This window comes from Homalodisca vitripennis, chromosome 8 (genome assembly GCF_021130785.1).
Source record: "Homalodisca vitripennis isolate AUS2020 chromosome 8, UT_GWSS_2.1, whole genome shotgun sequence".
Classification (NCBI taxonomy): domain Eukaryota; kingdom Metazoa; phylum Arthropoda; class Insecta; order Hemiptera; family Cicadellidae; genus Homalodisca; species Homalodisca vitripennis.
In genome coordinates, this window is record NC_060214.1 from 14,298,508 (window position 1) to 14,318,186 (window position 19,679).

General features: G+C 37.3%; 1 protein-coding gene across 2 annotated transcripts in view; it reads left to right on the top strand.

Annotated features, from left to right (window-relative positions):
* The window catches only part of LOC124367330 (CCR4-NOT transcription complex subunit 3), a 38,350-nt gene extending 33,859 nt beyond the window's left edge, over nucleotides 1-4,491 (top strand). For both annotated transcript variants that reach the window (XM_046824064.1, XM_046824063.1), the window contains exons 8-10: nucleotides 416-639; nucleotides 1,605-1,814; nucleotides 3,147-4,491. In XM_046824064.1, coding sequence (XP_046680020.1) covers nucleotides 416-639; nucleotides 1,605-1,814; nucleotides 3,147-3,245 — 533 coding nt within the window. In that variant the 3' untranslated portion in view covers nucleotides 3,246-4,491. The remainder of the gene's footprint in view (nucleotides 1-415; nucleotides 640-1,604; nucleotides 1,815-3,146) is intronic.
* Nucleotides 4,492-19,679: the final 15,188 nt, after the last annotated feature.

Below are 19,679 nucleotides of genomic sequence, written 5' to 3' on the forward strand. Positions count from 1 at the left end.
GAATGATTTTTAATGTGCAACTGAATTTGACAGATAAATAACAACACAGATTTTCGATCACCTATTTAAATGTGTATAAATTATTATACTTATTATTCTTGGCTTTGACAGGTGATTAAAAACAGCCAAAAAGGGAATTTTCAAAACCAGTGAGGCGTAGGCTGTAGGGAATTTCGAAATATGTTAACCAGGAACTCTAAGAATGTCATGTAAAATTTCAGTACAGTCACATTAGATGTTTATATAATAGCAATTGTGAATTTAGGAGAAGGTAAATATACTAAGTAAGTGTTCTTGAATATAAAGTTAATAGCAAGTCTCCATTATACTGAAAAAGTCTTGTATGATGTTTTTATTGCCTCATCATTTAAATATATTTTTGTGTTATTAGGTAACACTGAAATGTTGTGTACAGGACTGTTTGAGAACAAAGCGCGGGAGAGTGTGACGTCGGAAGCCCACATACCTCCACTCCTCGGGGTGGCACCCCTTGGGCCTGTGCCACTACAGAAGGAGCACCAGTGTCAGTTCCAGATGATGGAGGCAGCGTTCTACCATATGCCTCACCCCTCGGACTCAGAGAAGATTAGACAGTACTTGCCGCGCAACCCCTGCCAGACTCCTTCCTACTATCACCAGGTCAGTAAACCTTGGCCGCAAGGACACCGAGGATGGGTGGGTAAGGTTGGGGGTAGGAGACGCCTCCTATCGAGATCCTTGAGGAATAATTAGGGCACTAAATCTCAAAGTCGTATCCTCCCAGAAGAAGGGGAGGCCAGCTCTGAACCAGCCTCTCCAGTAAAACCAGGCAGGAGGTGGCAAACCCTTGTTGAGGCTAGCAAGAATCTCTGATACTTAGGAAACGAACCCCACCAACTCTAACAGTTATCTCCCGCAGTAGACTAGACCTATCGAATTACCCTTGCACCCCAGAATCTCGACATTTGCTGTTGATGATGTGCCGCTCCTGGACATCCACATGATTGCCCAGATTTAATTGATACAATAGTTTTTGCTTTGCCAGAGGAAGGTTCAACTGAAAGGCATAAATCAGCCACAAGTGAACCCTCCTGAAATTGTCAACATATTACTTCATCCTTTGTTATCAAAAGCTATTGTGAATAAAGTTCGTAACTCTCAACATTGGTTTAGAATATTTTAAATGATAATTGTTTGCATTTCTTAATAGTTGTATTTGTACACTGAATAACAAAGTAGAAATTTTGTATATTGTGCTTAGTATCAGAATTTAATTTCCCATTTTGTGCGTGCTAAAGTACATCAGGAATTGTCATACAATTACAGTAATAAAGTATCACAAAGAGTCCTGGCAAAATTCTTGTTTTGTACCACTGTAATGAAATACTATCAACCCCTATACAATACTTCAGCATATATTAAAATAATAATAAAAGGTTTTTTCCAACATTTCATCTTAGTTAAAGAAAAAAATCATTAAAAAGGATTTAAAGAAGTAATAAAGACAGTTGCAGTGCAAAATATTATAAATACTAAAAACACATGGACATACTTTTTACTTTCGAATTTTAGTTTTGTAGGATAATTGTATTGTTGGTATATTCAATTGAACTCGTGTGTTACAGGCTCCTCTGGCACACTCAGATACGTTGGAGTTCTTCCAGCGATTGTCGACGGAAACTCTCTTCTTCATCTTCTACTACATGGAGGGGAGCAAGGCGCAGTACCTGGCAGCGAAGGCGCTGAAGAAGCAGAGCTGGAGGTTCCACACCAAGTACATGATGTGGTTCCAACGTCACGAGGAGCCCAAGCTGATCAATGAGGAGTATGAGCAGGTGAGAGAATTTACAAGTACTGTCAGCAAAACAGCAGTAACAAAAAATTAAAAAACAGTTTTGGAACATAAGATCGTGATCTTTTTTTAGAGTGAGCTGTAGTGAAACAACTGAGTTTTATACAATAAGAAGAATTTTAAACTTCAAATAGATTTATTTTACACTCTTAATTTTTAATGTACAATTATGAGAGGTATCTCATTTAAAAAATATTTTTAGTATGAATCCAAATACTTATTACTTTTTCGTCAAAAGTGAACACTTTTTTCAAAATTTAAACAATGACGTATAGCTTATTTTAATAATCAATAAATGTATTGAAAAACAAAAAAAAGCGATTGGACGTGTATTAATTATCTTTAAAAATGAGACATCTCATCACCCTACGACCACAACAAAGGACCTTAAAGTGTTAGAGGTGTAACATTGTTTTTTTGGGGTTGAAATTAAAGATACCAATTCAATTTGAATAAACCAATAAGTACGAGTTGGCTCTTTAAGTTTATTTCCAAACTTGTTTTTGTGAAAGAACTGTTCGAAGATAAATGCATTGAATAAACCCAGATACAAGTTGGCCTTACACGTTTAGTATTTATTTGATAAGTATCTCAAAACTGTTGTTGTTCGAGAATAACTTTTTTAGTTCAAGCTGAAGTTTTTGTGCAGTTTCTTATTTAAGTTTTTCAAGTTCCAGATAATTTTATAATATTTTCATTATTTATTACCTCTTTGGTCAGTCTGTTGGAATCGATTTTGATAGATGTAAAGAAGTACTGAATGTATAACATTAAAATTTATGAATTAATTACAGTATTTAATGTAATTAAAGGATACAGTATGCACAACAAAATAATATTTCCAAAAATAGATTTGGAACAACATTTCCTGGTGTAAAAAAAAAAGTGTGGAGCCAGGGCAAGAAATGAAATTAGTTATGTGGAGTAGCTAAGTGACTATATTACTCTTTTAATATGTTGATAGCAAAATTGTTTTTAAAATAATAAACACCTGGGATGGGGAAGATAGTTAGGGTGATTGAGTTATGTTGCTGATTGTTTATTAAACTTATTCCTTGATACCTCCCCTCCATTGATATATGGTATATTTGTGCAAGAATTTGGAAATCTGCTGATATTGGTTCATTTCTTTGTTGTTTCCAGTGACTTCTTTTGCGGAGACAGTATGTGATTTTAAAATCTTAAGACTCAGCCTAATGCTTAAAGAGTCCCATTGAAATCTTACTAACGTTAAGTGACTGATTCACAATTGCAGTTTATGATCTCGTCAATAAACTAATTGTCATGTCTAACACGAACATTCGCTTGTTTGCAGGGGACATACATCTACTTTGATTACGAGAAGTGGGGCCAGCGGAAGAAGGAGGGCTTTACATTCGAATACAAGTACTTAGAGGATCGTGACCTGAACTGATCTGCCATTGTCTGCAAGTGATATTGTATAGAACTTTTTTTAAGATAAGAAAGAAAGAAAATCTCGCGTGTCAGTTAAAGCGCAGGTCGTCACCAAGTTTTCGCAGCGGCTGTGATCAACCCGTACTGCCGGCAACATTCAAGACTCTATATATATACTGAATATTTATTGTGATGTCACCAGCGGTGCGGATTGGACAAAGTCAACATGCGTTCAATGCGTCCAGTTATTCTCCACGCGTCTAGCTGTGTTCACGAAGTGAAGTCAAACGCAATATACAAATTTGTACAAAGCTATTTTTTTTTAGATTATAATATTACGTTTAGATAGAAGTATAAAATCCGTAGATATATTTTATTATTTGGCTAGATGTGTGGTCTATACTCGGCTCATTGGATGGGCGGACAGTTACAAGTCGGCTTGTTGTGTACAGTTTTTATCAGACCGGCCTTGATGTTGCATTTTTCACGAAATTTCATAATAAATGAATAAAGTGTATTTTACACGAAATTGTTATTGTTAAGAAAACATAACAAAGATAAAAAATATATTGTACATTCTATATAGATAAACGAGTCCGATAAAAGTCCCTGGGACCAGCTATCAGAGACCTGTACATTTTTGTATTTTAAAGTAAATTCCCTTTGTTTTATTTGTATAATTATATAGAATTTAGAAATTGTGTATTTTAGACTTTCGTTGTATGTAATAATTAGTCACACTGGAACCTCTGACGTTTCCTTAATTTAGAGTAATGGTACGGTGTAAAGTGATAAGAGATTTATTTGTGACTCGATTCCGGATGCGGCCCACCGTCGTCGCGACGGCGGGCCGCAGACGGAACAGAGAGGCTGGTCATAGTCCGTGAGCTGTACCGTCAACTGAAATGGCTCATCATTCCAGTTACTGAGGCATTTACTGTGCAATGTGTTGTCTCTGAGACACGTGATCTCAACCCCTCCCTATCGACGGTCCCAGGGTACCCAGACGCATTGGCATCTATTCTTCATTGTCTTTCAACATTTGTTATGTACAGAGTTTAGGCTGTAATCTAAGCAATGAAAAGATGGTGATGACCTGATTTTTAAATACAATCCATTTTTGTCAGTATTTGTACGTTTTATTTCTTATCTTAATTTTTTTATTTTACAACCCCCAACTGCCTTGTTTATTTGTAGATATAAGATTATGGGCTAATGCCTGTAAAGAGAATTGAAAATACAGATCTTCGTTTACAAGAAGCATACTTGGTGTTATGTTGCATTCTCATTAACCTTCCTCCAAATCAGTGTTCTTCTTGTAGTGGTTTTGTTGGGAAACAGGGTTATAAAGTTTTAACTGTTTAAAAATTCATTGAGTTTGACTGGAATAAGACAGACGAGGACAGTCCTCATTCAATAAATACATTCCAGATGACACTAAATTCAGATTTACCAGCCATGTGTTTTAAAGTTGATTATAGACTAATATTTGTGTGAAGCTTCTAGAGGTTCAGGTGTTGAATATTTAAAAATTAAAGTTTTTTTTACTGTTATTGGTTCTTAAAATTCATGTTCAGTGGGAAAAAATAAAGTGTGAATCGAATGAAAGCCTTGAAAAGTCTAAAAAATGAGCATTAGTGAAGCCTGTCACTCAAGGGTGTGGAAAAAGATCATTTTGATCTGCTTGTCTGTCCAACAATGTCTGGAAAACAAACTTTGAAATTTTCCATTAAAATCATTTCTAAGTAAGATAAATTGTGTTCAATGAGGTGTCCACGAGCGTTCGTGAAAATTTTTACATCCTTTGGGGTAATCATGTTGACAATGAGAAAATGATAAATAAATTTGTAAATAAAGTGAATAAAATTGTACGGTATTTGTCATGTACACATGTAGCCTAACGAAATGAGCTTCAGATTTGAAATCTGCATGCAAACTCAGCGAAGATTTTTAAACGCCTTGTGGGTGTGGCGTATTTCAACCTTGTTAAAAAAAATTTAATAAGGACATACGTAATAAAATTAAGTAGTACGTAATACGCATGCAAGTATCCGTGTTACAAATGCACATTCTTTGGGTTGAAAATTTAACCACTTGTGCACATCGCTTTTAACTTGATCACTTGTGAAATATTTTCATCATATATAACTTCTTTAAACCTTTGAGAATCAAGTGGCAATATATTGCTGCTGGCAATTTACACAAATACATTTCCATTACTTTCTTATTTTGTTTAAAACACTTTTACGTTATACAATATTAAAATTAAAGTACGTTTCAGCAAATTGATAATTTGATTTGCTTGGGCATAAATGTTGCACTGACCATTTGTGGGACTGCAAATTAATGTTTTTCATCATCTAATCAAACTATTGCATCTCAACATCAGATTGCATTCGTCATTAGATAACATACCTTTAGGCTTTAATATTTTATCTGGAAGTTCAACAAAACCTGTTGGGTCTGAATTCCTAAAGGGGAAAGCTATGACATATCTAGAAAAGTATGTTTAATAATCATTAAAGGCCTGTCTGAATTTTAGTTCTCGAGATACCTATTCATAAAAAAACTAGATGGCATCATTTCACGTTTTTAGAAAGCATAATAAAACTGCCATTTATTATTGTATTGTTTTTAAATTTGATATGATTATGCAGAATATATTAACAAATAATGTAATAAAATCTTTTCAAAGTAAAATTATTTAAAAAAATATAGTGTAAAATTGTTAAAAATTGACATTTTTACATACAAAAATGTATATTTTACATTTTTATCACAAAAGTCATGTTTTAGTTAAAATAGGACTTATTGCCTGCCCTTGAATTTAATAAAAATCTTGTTTAGTTTTCATAACAACGTAGAGCTCCCAAAAATTTGTTTGAACTTCAACCAAATTTACGTTTGTAGTCTAGTCTAAATTCGTAAGTCAAAAACAGTCTTTATTCACACGATCATAGCGAGTGGTGTTGTCGGCAAAAACAATGGAAACATAGACAATATGGATTTATGATTGTTACTACAAGCATACGTAATGCGCTTAATAACTGTCTAACTGGTTTCTCCATTCTAGGATCTTCAAACCATTTCACATTGCTTTTTTTCCAGTGAATACTTCAGGTCATCAGACAGCTTAGTAAAATATTCTGCTTCTTAGTAAGTCGACTTTTTCTTGGAGATGGTGTATAGGAAGTGAGAAGTTTGAAGCTTTTGTAACATTGTACATGTGATAGTCTCCAAGTTGTGGTTTGTTTGACAATACCACCAGTGTGGAATCACTTCACAAGTGTATATTGCTGACAGTGTATGTTGTGTTCTGTGAAAAATGGCCATCAACTGTCCTACTGTCCAATGCATGCTTAACAAAATTCCTCACCGCTTTTTTCTGTTGCATGAATACTTTTTCAATGTTTATGTTGCTTGTTCCACTCCATGTGTCACCTGCATACATTACTGTTTGGCATAGTCTGTTCATGTACTGAAGTAGGTCACTGTTAATTAAGAGGAAAAAATCTGGGCGAAGAACTGTCCCTTGTGGCACTCCTCGCTTCATGTGGAGTGGTACAGACTACAACTTGCTCATTTTTCCGTTCAGGTTACATTTCAGTTCTAGCTGTTTCCTTCCATTGAGATAACTTCTGAACCATTTACTTGATATCTCACTTATTTAAAGGTAGTGTAGTTTGTTAAACAATGGATCGTCAAGGCAATTGAAAACCTTCTTCTTCCAAGGGGCGGCCTATTGTCATGCACTTAAGCCTCAAGTGCCTTTTGCGCACCCCAGAAGTATACCATGAGCCTAACCAGTTTACAGTTTCAGCAGTTTTACAAACCACCGAAAACAATCGATCATATCCTCATGGGAAATTCACCACCTTTACACAGACTATCAAAGATGGCGTAGTGCTTCTTCAGGTGACCATGTCCCGTAGTTAGACCCACAACCGGAGAAGACACAGATCTGTTATAAAGGTCAAATGCCCTTGGGGGTAGACGACTGTAAGACCATTCTGCTCATTCTCATACGCAGATGCAGCCTCCACCATGTCTCGTCTTCAGCGTGAACCCAGCCCCAGAGGATTCACAACTAGAAATCGGAACTAGAACAGTTGAGGTCCTATCATGTTGGACGCTGAGCCCAAGTTGGCCAGGGCTTTAGCTCTTTTGTTCCTACTGACCCCTTCATGACCAGGAACCCAACAAAGTTGATTCTTCAACAAATGTTGATTCTGCAAAGGGAAGAAATTATTTGATACCAATCTTAGATAAGTTTGGAGTTGAACTCAATAGTCGAAAGCCATTAATGCTATTTGGTTATTTGTGAAAATGCTAATCATTTTACTCTTATACCACAGACAAATATTCTCACGAGCACATTCCATAATGGCTGTGACTTCTGCCTAAAATCTCTGGGATAAGGACCACCAGTTCCCTACATGGCCACAATTCCACAAATCAGCTCCTGTGCCACTTTTGGTTTTAGAGCCGTCTGTAAACCGTTCAAGCTCCTCTGGTGGGAGAGGTTTCTTCCCTCTGACTAAGCCTCCTTAAAAGGTATAACAATCCTGAAGGGTTTGTTTAAGGAAAATCTTTTGAGGCATCTGATCGGAGATTATGTGTAGAGCATTCCCCGGAATCAGGATGCTAATTTTGCAGTGCACCCTGTTGCAGCCCGAGCCAGACCAAAGCCTTACCTGCTAAAGACAGTAAGCTCTCCTCCCGGCCATAGACCGAATGACTTTCAATTTCAAGAAGGTCAAGGTTGAGACATCACTCTAGAGCCATACCCAGCGCAATTGGTAAGGCCTCAGAGAGAGCAAGGCAAGCCATCCTGTGGGTGATAGCCGTTTGGCTAGTTTTAGCCACCGCCATCCTGGCCTCCGTTTTTGGCTACCAGACGACAGCCCCAAACATTAATGCAGATCAACCACGGAAACATAAAACCAATACAATAGCATTGGCTAAGTCCCCAAGACCCACCTATCACACATCTGCATTGCATCAAAGACCATTTTCCTCTGGCGACGACCCTTTCCAAATGGGTCTCCAGTTCAGGACCTGTATGGAAAGAGACATTCCCTCGATGAAGGAGCCTCTCAATAAGAATGGACCTATACCTTTGAACTGATTCATTCTTGTAAAAGCAGCCTTGGTGAGGTTGACAGTAAGCCCCATTCCATCACATCAGATTCCCACTATGTTCAGAGGAATATTGGTCAATTTCGTGACTGTTGTGTTGAACTTGCCACTGACAAGAATCGCAACGTCATCTTCATACCCCTATGTGAAGACACCACTGCTTATCAAAGACACAAGCATTTCGTATGTAACTAGGTTCTACAGAAGGGGAGAAAGGACAGCTCCTTGTAGTCCTTGCACTGATGCTTGCTCACGTAAGAGTGGTATTAACCACCCTATCCATGAATAGAGCCCTTATCCAGTCACATATTTGACCATCAATACCATATTTCAAGACCGCATTGACAATCACCTCTTTTGATGTCTAGAAAGACAATTATGGCTACTTCTTTCACTGCTAGCTACTTCTCAATCCTGCATACTGATGCAGCACTGAGTTGCATGTTCTTCCTGTAGCGTAAGCATGCTGATTTAGATGTAGAGGGCTCTCCAAGAGATATCCCTCTCTAACAAACCTAGCAATCATCTCCATGATTTTGAGAAGAAAGGAGGACAGACATATTGGAGGATCCAGGCTATCCTCCGCTGCTTCGGTATAAACACCAACCTGGATACTCACCAGGACAGAGGAATTTACCTTAGTGTCAAAGAAGCTCTGAAGAGCCTGCACAGCCGAGGAAAGTGAATAGCCGATCCCGGCTGCAAGCAAAGCGAACTTACTCCTTCTCCCCTATGAGCTTTGTAAGGATTAAACTAGTAAATCGCCCACTCAATTCTTCTGAAGTTTATTACACGACACACTGAACTTCATTTTAAGTGAGTAGCATGCCCCGTTGGACTTCCTCTACAGCTGAGTGGTTGATCTATAAATGATACAGTCTGGAAAGTGTGTTTCCATCACAACTTATAGAACTCCTCCAATTCAGTAATATATTTACATTGATACCACAAAGTGTCAAGATGTGATTTTTGCTAATAGCTCCTGAAGCCTTGCACAACCCTGCACACTATCAATGTCACTGCAAAGTTTCTTCCAAGTTAATCTCAGCTGTACGAACCTTACGATTGCAAGAGCCTCATGGTAAGTCTCCCAAGAGGCCAGTTCAGAGCTCCACCAGACTACTTTGGATCTTTTCCTTTTAATGACAGGACAATTGAGATCAAATGAACCTACAATCACAGGACTCAGGCTGTCAGCAGATTTGTCCAGGTGTATTGTGGATCCGTTTCCAGTTACTACTATCAGATTCCAGTTATACCCTTAGGTGTTTCTTGTATGACACCCAAGCTGTAGTAATTCTTGGATACCTATACTGAATTTTTTCAAGTTCTAGGTTTCCGATTTTAAAGCAGATGTGAGCATGATCCATATCTCGTGTCCTCAGCTGGTCTGCTCAACCTCTACATGAACACCAACTGCAATCTTTATTGATGGTAGTAGATCTAGATGAACAAGCAGACATCCAAAGCCAAATTGCCGGTTGCAACAGCATATCAAGATCTGTTGGGTTTTGTTTTGTGCTTTTGATTTCAGGATCCATAAAAGGTCCCACGAGTACCGAGGAAATAGCCAGTCTGCGTCAGAGCCCCGGATGACAGGGAAGGCTACGCTTGGGAGGTGCCCAACTTCCAAGGGCTTTGTTCGTGATGTGCACCATGCATCCCTTAAGCACGGGTAGCTTCACATCGAGGGAATGGAGGCCTCAGTCCAGACTGGCCATGCCTGAACTGGTACCATTACTATGAAGGGCTGAGGACAACCGCCATTGCAGAGTGCACAATCAGGATACTAGCCTAGATCTTGGGGTTCTGTTAACAGCAGGGCCACCTCATGCAGGTTGCTTGTCCAACCGTTGGTTGGATTCGGATCCCCCATTGGTCGTGAGTGGCACTAGAGACGGTGTTGCCTTTGGGGAAAGTACTTTCCCAGTCCATTGGGGGATCACTCGAACTAAGGTCAGCCCATCCCCTAGACCTTGAATGCCCTCCTAAAATCAAGGAATAAAGTGGTTATTGTATTTCCACTTACAATTTGGTCAACAATATATTCAACTAGTTGGGTGATGTCTGTTACTGTAGATCTTTCCTTTGGAAATCCATGCTAGATGTCTGTCAAGAGGTTGTTGAGATTAAGATATATTAGAGTCTCAGCAGAATATCCTTTTCGATTATTTTAGGAAATGTGTATATTACTGACATGGGTTGATAAAAACTTGTCTCTGTGGTTGAACCATTTTTGAACTTGGGATATACTTAGATAATATCCATTTTTTCTGGGAAAGGTATATTAAGCAGTTTATAATATGTATTAAGAGAAAATAAATTTCTTTTATACAAGTTTTGAGGAAATTACAGACAGGTCACATGAACTTTGGGTTTCATATTTTCAATTATTCTTTGGATTTCATGTTCTACAGTTGGTGTGAGAAGTAGTTGGCTGTTTCCCATGTGATAGTGTTGCAGTACTTGTGTATTCTGCATTGAAAGTCAGCAATGTTTGTTTACAAAGTATTAAAATAATTTGCAATTTTTCTTGGGTTTTCACTGATTTATCCATTTATACTGAGAGTAAATTTCTTTTGTTTTGGCTTTTGTTTCCCTATTTAGAATTTTCCTTAGGGTTTTTGCTTTATTATCTGATTTTTCAATATGTTTGCATACTTCTTTTTTCAGAATTTTTAGTCGAACTCTTTTTTTAAAGCTTTCCCTTTTATCTCATTCAAGTGGTGTGCAGTTATTTCTTAACACATTGACTGCCACCATATTAGACATTTTTCGATCACCCCAGGCGAAGTGTGATTATTGTCGGAAATGTGTCTAAAATGTCATTACAAACATGAATATACAGATTATTCTTGTTTATTGAGGTTTTATTGCCTTTTTATTGATGTGTGCAAAAATGATACACAAAGCCCAGTACATGCCAACTTTACGTCGTTTTGCTTCCCAGGCCATGTGTATCATTTTTGCACACATATATAAAAGTGCGTTTGTCCGTTTTATTTGATCATTGCATGTTTGTATTTCTTTTTTCACTTGTACTGATGTTGACATATTAATTCTGGATTCCCAAAAGCTATGTCTTGGTTGAGGTCTTTAGATACAATAATGGTATATCCCTAACAGTGAAGAAAACAGTCAGTAAATACTGATGAAGAAATTTTGGACGAAGAAGTACTAGTTGAAGAAATAGATAAAGAAAGATCCTGAACATTTTGATGAAGACGTAACTGAAGATATTTCTGAAGAAGATGAAGCAGCTGATGGAGACGAAACACTTGATGAACAAACTGAAACTGACGTTAGCGAAAGGCTAAATAAAAGGAAAAATAAAAACAGATTAAACAATTACTAGTTCAACTTATTTGGTAAAGAAAGAGAAATAGCATGGAGCAAATGGTGGGATAGACAAAAAGACTTTCCTTTCACACGAAAATCTGGTATGAATGCTGAATTGAGTAAAAAAATTATCTGGAGCACAACCTATTGATTATTTTTTGAATTTTATTGATGATGATATTATAAATGTTATGGTTGAGCAAACAAATTTATATGCAACTCAGCAACCAGAAAACCAGGAAAATTTAAAACCTTCTTCACGGTTACATAAATCGACTCCCACAACTCCTGAGGAAATGCGCAAGTTTGTGGCTTTAGTTGGATACACGTGTCTGGTAAAATATCTATCTTTACAGGATTACTGGAGTATAAGCCCTTTGTATGACAACACTTTGGTGAGAAATACTATGAGTCGCAACCGATTTGAAATACTCTTGACAATGTGGCACCTTGCAGACAACAATGAAGCAGGGAACAACTGACTTTATAGAATTTAAAATCACATGAATATGTGTATTGAACGGTTCAAAGAAACTTATACACCTGGAAACAAGATGTGTGTGGACAAAAGTGTATGATTGCATGGAGGGGCCGCCTGGTTTTTCGCCAATACAACCCTAGGAAACGTCATCGATATGGTATAAAACTGTACAAATTATGTGCTAGCAAAGGGTACACATGGACGTTCTCTATGTACATAGGGCAGGACAGATAGGAGAATGCCTGGAGCACTTTAGAAAATGTAATCTACAAACTCTTAGGTGGATTACTTGATAATGGCACAAATCCAGCACCAGGAGGATTGATGGCAGAGGGTTGAACTATTATCACTCGCTGTAGGACTCTTGGAGCACAACACTCATCTAATTTGCACTGTTAGGATTGATCGGAAGTACTTACCCCCAGAAGTGAAGAGAGGTGATTCTATTATAAGAGAAACAGCAGAAGGCATTGTCTTTTTGAAATGGAAGGACAAACGGGATGTATCCCTGCTATCTACTGTGCATACACCTAGAAGATCGGTTGGTCGGCCTACTCATCGTTTGATTGATTGCTTGAGAGGGGATCCTAAAAAAAAAAAAAAAAAAAAAAAAGGGGGGGGGGGAGGTGCCGAAGCTACTACAAGGCCAAAGGAAGATCAGGTGTACAGGGCCTTGATAGGAAAATATCAAAGGCAAATCAGGTCTTTACGATTTGTGATACCTGTGAATGTAGACCATTTATGTGCCGGACTTGCTTTAACAATGTGTAAGAAATGATAACAAAACCACAAAAAACAACAATTTAGTTCATTTTATGTTATAGTATTGTTTTGACATATTTAGTAACATTATACAATCTGTATAGCCAGTAATTTTAGATTGCAGTAATAGAGTTACTGCACAAAATACATGACAAAATATTCTTCAAGTTTATTTACAGCCTAAAAATGTAGTACTTTTTTAGCTTCTTTTAGGGTTTCTCTTCCTTCGTCCCGTATGAGTTTTTCTTCGGTCTTTTAAGAATGTAGGGGCAGGACGAGTTCAAAGAAGTGTGAATAATTTTATTAAATATGTCATAGGCATCATTAGTATTTTGTATGTTTAACACTGGTTCCCAGTTCTGTTGTTTTAGGAGAGATTTGTTGTATTATACTGAGCTGTTTAATGAGTTTAACAGTTACTGTTTGTGCTGTATGGTCAGATAAGCCAGACATAATTACTTGTACTTCCTAGTATTCTTTTTCAAAATTTGTGCAGATCTAGTCTTTTAGATCTTTGAAATAATTCTTGTTGGAGGTAGGCTTAGTCATTCAATGTTGTAGCCTTACTAGATTGTTTAGTTTAGTTGTCTCATTTTCATCGCTCTTATCGTGAACGTTGATGTGTCCCGTAATAAGTAACCTTTTAGCAGTTTCTAAGTTTTGTCCATAATTTCTTTAAGCACATGAATGCAATCTTTCATATTTTGAGTGTGGTGGTCTACAGACTAGTACCAAAAGGATTTCTTATCCACTCCTAAGTTGATAAAGTGCTAATTCACTTGTTAGTTTGGATGTCTCATCACAAATACTAATAATTTGACTTGGTTTGTTACTTGCTATTTGACATAAACAGCTACTTCTTTTAAAAGCCGAGTAGTTAACCAGTAAGTTGTAGGTTTACTTTGTTTAGTCAATGTTCCGTTAAAAGTATAAGGTCTGGATTATTTTCAGTTCTCTTCCAATGACTCAGTTATAAAAAGTTCCATTCTCAATTTATCTTTCCGTGTTAAGAGAGAGGTTGTACAAGTTTTTTGGTCTGAGTTTGGGTGAGAACCACTGTTTTATTTGGGAGTTAATTTGCAGTCAGCAGTAGTCATACTGTTTTGTCTCTAATGGGTCAATAATAGCAGGTGACAGGTTTTTGGTCTGGGTGTACTCATTTCCACTGACATTTCGGGGGAAAATTGTTAATTTATTGAGGTGTACAAGCAACCTGGACTCTGATAATCTGGGAGTGATTGGTGTTGTGGTGTTACAATTTTCTTTATAAGTGCTACATTTCCATATGTTTATTTAATATCAGACCTTCTTTCAAGAATGTTCTGACAGCCAGCATGATACCACATATGATAGGAATCAGTGCATTTTATCCCTGAAATTTAACCAAAATTGAACAGGAGCCATGAGTGAATATTGAATTAGAAAGTTAGTGCATTTGAATACTTAATACTCATAATAAGTGAGAATTGTTTAAAATTTCACTGCATGTATTTTTTGTTCTCTTAGGACAAGAAGCTTATAAATTGCACCTAGTCCTATAAAGACATTTGCGCTGCTTCCGGAGTGACAGGGTAGTCTGGATAGGTAAGGTTAGAGGTAGGGGCCGCCTCCTGTCGAGATCCATGAAGAAGAATTTAGAGCACTAATCTTGTCATTTCCCCTAGGAAGAAGGGAGGCCAGCTCTGAACCAGCCTCTCCAGTCAAAGCAGGCAGGGGTGGCACACTCTCATGTCTAGGCTATCAAGAACCTCTGACACTTAAGGAACAAACCCCACCAACTCCAACAGCCATCTCCCACAGTAGACTTGTAAGCCCTCCGATATTAGCCAGAGAGGCTCATGGTTAATAAAAGGGATAGCGTTTTGCTGCCACCACCCTAGCTCGTAGGGGAAATTTAGAATAGTGGTTGAGAAGGGTCTTGAAATAATTACTCACGTTTCTCCTTTGTTTGAGTCCAATCTATATTCAAAATGCACTAAAACACTCGTAGGCGCACCCAAACTACTATATGTGTACCGGTGTGTTCGCATCTCTCACTCCACCAAAATAAACTTACTTCACACACTCTACATTGCCAATCCTCCGCCTACCTCCGAGCCCTCCACTCGACTGCCGACCCGTGCTGACGAGTGCTGACCCTTGCATTTCCTCAGCACGGCCAGTCACCTTCACATCACGCGGTTAAAGGGACTTGGGTTAGTCCAGTTAATTTACACACTGTGTAATTACTAAAATACCATCTAAAAATTACTATATTAAAATAGTAGTGTGCTGTGCGCGCTACATCACTCTCCCTTTTCAGGAAAGATGGATCATACAGAATTTTCATGGGTGATACATCTTAGATTCTCAGAATATAACAAACATTTACAATACTTCAAAAAAAAATGTATAGGATAACATTATTACATTACATCATTTTTTTCACAACTTAAAAGGACAAAATAGTATTTTAGGCTGCGTAAGTTCTTATAATCTACAATTTAATTCTACTTGACATTGACAATCACTTAAGATATATGTCCTCCTAACTACATTACATTTCTTGAGCTTGGCAAGTCCCACATATTTATAACAAATATAGTCTTTGCAACACTGACCTGACTGGTTCAGCACTACAATGAATTTCACAATACCGTACTTCAAGGCGGGGGCTTGGTGTATTGAATTGAACAAAGGAAGACTCCTGAATAATTTCTGCGAGCGGAGTTCCATGTTCTACTCGAATGGTTGGGGCTTGCCGCTCAGCAACTGAGGACATCCTCGCACAGGTTGGCATTTTCCTGTGACAAAACAAAACTACGCAAAGTACACTATTCAAAATGAAACAAAATAAACATTGAAACTATGATAATGTAGAAATAGTTCAGTGGGGTTTCTATACTTTCTTTGATACTAGGGTACAAAAACATGTGTATCATTTAAAAGCTTGTTAAGGTCTAGTTCTATGTGATTATCTTTAAGATTGTCCTTGACTTTTTGCATTGTTTCAAATAACAAGCTACTGTTTTTTTAAAGATTAGATTTTCTTCGTGAGATAGCAACAGATTAATCTTTGGGGATGTGCAAATGGTTAATGTCAAATTTATATTTTATATTTCCTTGAGTCCTCGAGAATAACTTATTATATTTACCAAAGATAGCGCAACTTGAAGCCTGTTTTAATATTCCAGACTTGTTTAAAGTTAATTCTAAATAACCTAGATGTGGTGGAGAGATAACTGAGTTTTCTCCATCAGAACTCCTCATACAGTTAAGTATGACTTTATATGGTTCCTTTAGGCTTATAGATCCAATCATTGCCGTTTTGGATCCATTACAGGTGAAGTTACATTTATGGTCAAGGTTCGTGAAACATTTTCTGTGACTAGGTTAGATCCCATGAATAGAGCGAATATACAATCATTAACGCTATGATGCAATACATTTATAGAGTTAGGACACAAATAAAAATGACTTAGTCTACACTGACTTAGTGTGTTAAAATCGATAGGTGCATAATACTGTCTCTCTTTGGAGATCAACAAATAATCAACTTGTACATTCCATTTTAACCAATGTTGAAGGTTTGTTTGGTACAATGGAATAACTTCTACTTTATAAAGTTCAAGACGTCTGTCTTGCGAACTTAAAGGTACAGTTACGATCAATCTAATTCCTGTCTTGGTGGCTAAAGCATGAGCAGTGCAATAAGGTGTAATACATAAATACGTCCTCTTCATTAACTGGTATAATTAGTTTCAAATGACGAGGTTATGACTTTTCCTATGTCAAGCAATATGTTTACAAACTCATGGGGTTGGTAGTAATTTGCTGCTTATTCTACCTGTGTTTACTAATTCTAAAGCTTGCCTAAACTCAACAATTCTTAACTTTGCTTCATCTATGGTTTGACCTAAATGACGTGCTAGGACTGACAGATTTTAAATTGTTTTGTTAATGAACGATGTAGCATAATGTTTTCTTGTTCGAATCCTTGGAGTGAAGTGATTAACATGCTATTTGAATGAGTAAGTTTAGTCATTATCTCTGATATGGCTTTAGTATTTGTTACCATCTTTCATTCATGTCTTTCATTATGGTGATTTGGTTTTCTCTAGAACTCAACAGTGATCCGCTAATCTTTTTTATCTCTTCAACTTTACTATTAACTTGTTCCATATCTTCGCTAGTGGGCACACCAAACAACCATTTCAATGCATATCCTCCTGCATCAACTAGTCCTCGCTTGGAGCGTTCTGTAGGTAGAAGTCTAAATAAGTCACTTACATCGGATTCATACTGGTCTATCCCGGTCTTAATTCTACTATATTCGAAAGCAAAGTCCTCATCCCACACATTTACACTAGTGTTCGTTATAATAAAACTAAGTCTGTGCACAATGTCTTAAGTGACTCAAGTTCGTCTCTTATTTCTATCATATTAAAAATCTAATACAATCTTCCATTCATCCTCGGAAATTAATTGTGTCATGAAGTTTCTTGAAAACGATTCCCTGTGTCATTTCATTCTCTGCCATTCCTGTCTCGACAAAGAGTACAAGTATTCCTGAAATCATCATTTAGATCCTAATAATTGTTTACTTCATGAATATCCTGACTTATTCGAATTTATTTTATTACGTACAGCTTGATCTTATGTTTCTTATCTTAACCTGCGTAGATATAACTTCTTTCCTTATAGTGTACTCAATCACACATTTGAATTGTTTGGATCCTTTAATTTGGCTTTTATTCACACACCTTGCATACCCATTCATCAACATTCGTTTCACAGTCATACGAACATTCATACTCACGCATACAACCATTCAATTCGGAGTAACTATTGCATTCTACTTTGTACGTGGTACTCTAAAAACATCTTTTTACTTACACATCAGACAAGAAGCATAAACATACTAACGAGGAATATTTTAGTGTATCATATAACATCCTCAAATAACAAAACAATACATAATTATTCAATACATTGCGTTTACTTTTTAACTACTAAATTAAACGATGCAATACACGTTCACTGTCATAACAATATGTATATACATTCCTATTATTTAATAAACTTCATAGTCTTTGAATCTACACGGTTTTCTTCTATCTCTTATGGATCTAAAAGGGCCTGGTCGCTCTTCTGCGGTTCCTGGGCTTGGTTCTCTCCTGTCTTGTTCTTCATTTTGTCCGGCTACTCTATTGAATGCCTCTTCATGGTCTTCGGTCTCTTCAATGATTTCTTCTGTTCTTCTTCTTCTGCTACCTGAGCAGCTTTTGGATCATTTTGGCTACTTCCTTGTTCTTGCAACTTAAACTCTCGGTGACAGGTTTTACTCGATTCACCATGTACAGTTACATTCTTCCTTTTAATTCGGAGTACGACATTCAAATCTGATATAACCTTGACAATTGTGTATGGACCTTTCCATGGTCTAGACAACTTCTTCACTCTTCCTTTTTTCACTTGGGGGCACGTGAAGGTATACTCGTTGGCCCTCTTCAAATTTATTTAGCTTAGAATTCTTGTCGTATTGTCTCTTTTGCTGGGTTCTTGCATGGTCTTGGCATTGTTGAGACAAATTCCTTACGGCATTCAACTTCATCTTAAGATCTTCGACATAATCAGGGTAACCATCATCTTCTTCTGTGATCAATAGATCATCTTCTAAGGGAGTCTTTCATCTCTCTTCCAAAGACTAGCTCAAAAGGAGAAAAATCCTGTTGAATCATGCACTTGAGAGTTATAAGCCATTATTTACCATTGGTAGGAGCTCGTCCCAGTCTGTTTGATTTCGGTTGACATAATGACTTAGCATCTTGGGTATGGATCTATGAACTCTTTCTGTTCTACCATTGCTCATGGGATGATATGCGGTGGTTTGAAGTTTCTTTATTCTTAGTAGAGCACACATGCTTTTCATTATTTCGGATGTGAAATTTGAGCCTTGATCAGTAATTAATTCACAGGGTACTCCCATCTTCGTAATGACTCTCTGCACAAGTGCTCGGGCTATTGTTTCTGCAGTTTGGTCTGGCAATGCAATAATAAACTCTCCGTACCTTGTAAAATGATCTATAACTGTCAGTATGTATTTGTTTTTGGAGCTTGTTAGGGGTAATGGGCCAACAATGTCACACGAAATACGGTATCCAAATTCTGTACTTTCTTGAAATTTACCTAAAGGTGCTTTAGTTTTTCCGTAATCCATTCTTTTTATTGCATGGATCACATGCTCTGATAAAGGAGACAACATCTAATTTCATTTTCGGCCAATAAAACTTTTCTTGGATTCTTAACAATCGTCTTCTTGATACCTCCATGACCTGCTGTCGGGATATCATGGTGTAAACGAATAACCTTCTCTCTTAACCGTCTTGGAACGACTATCAGTTGTCTGTCCTGCCTCTTTATATAGATGACTCCTTGTGGACTTGTTTTGAACTGAGGGTATTTTTTCAATCTCTGGCACTCTTCATCCCTTACATTGATTTTCTTTAATGCTGTCCACATCCAATATAGGTAGACTTTCCACAGTATTCTTGCACACAATTCTGCTCAGACAATCAGCGTTTTGATTTTTTATCCCTGGTTTATGGAATACCTTGTAGTCATATTCAGCCAATTTCAGTGCCCATCTAGTGAGTCTACTCGAAGGATCTTTTAGCGACAGCAGCCATCTGATTGCGCTGTGATCAGTATACAAGGAGAATGATCGTCCGTACAGGTAGCATCGGAAATACT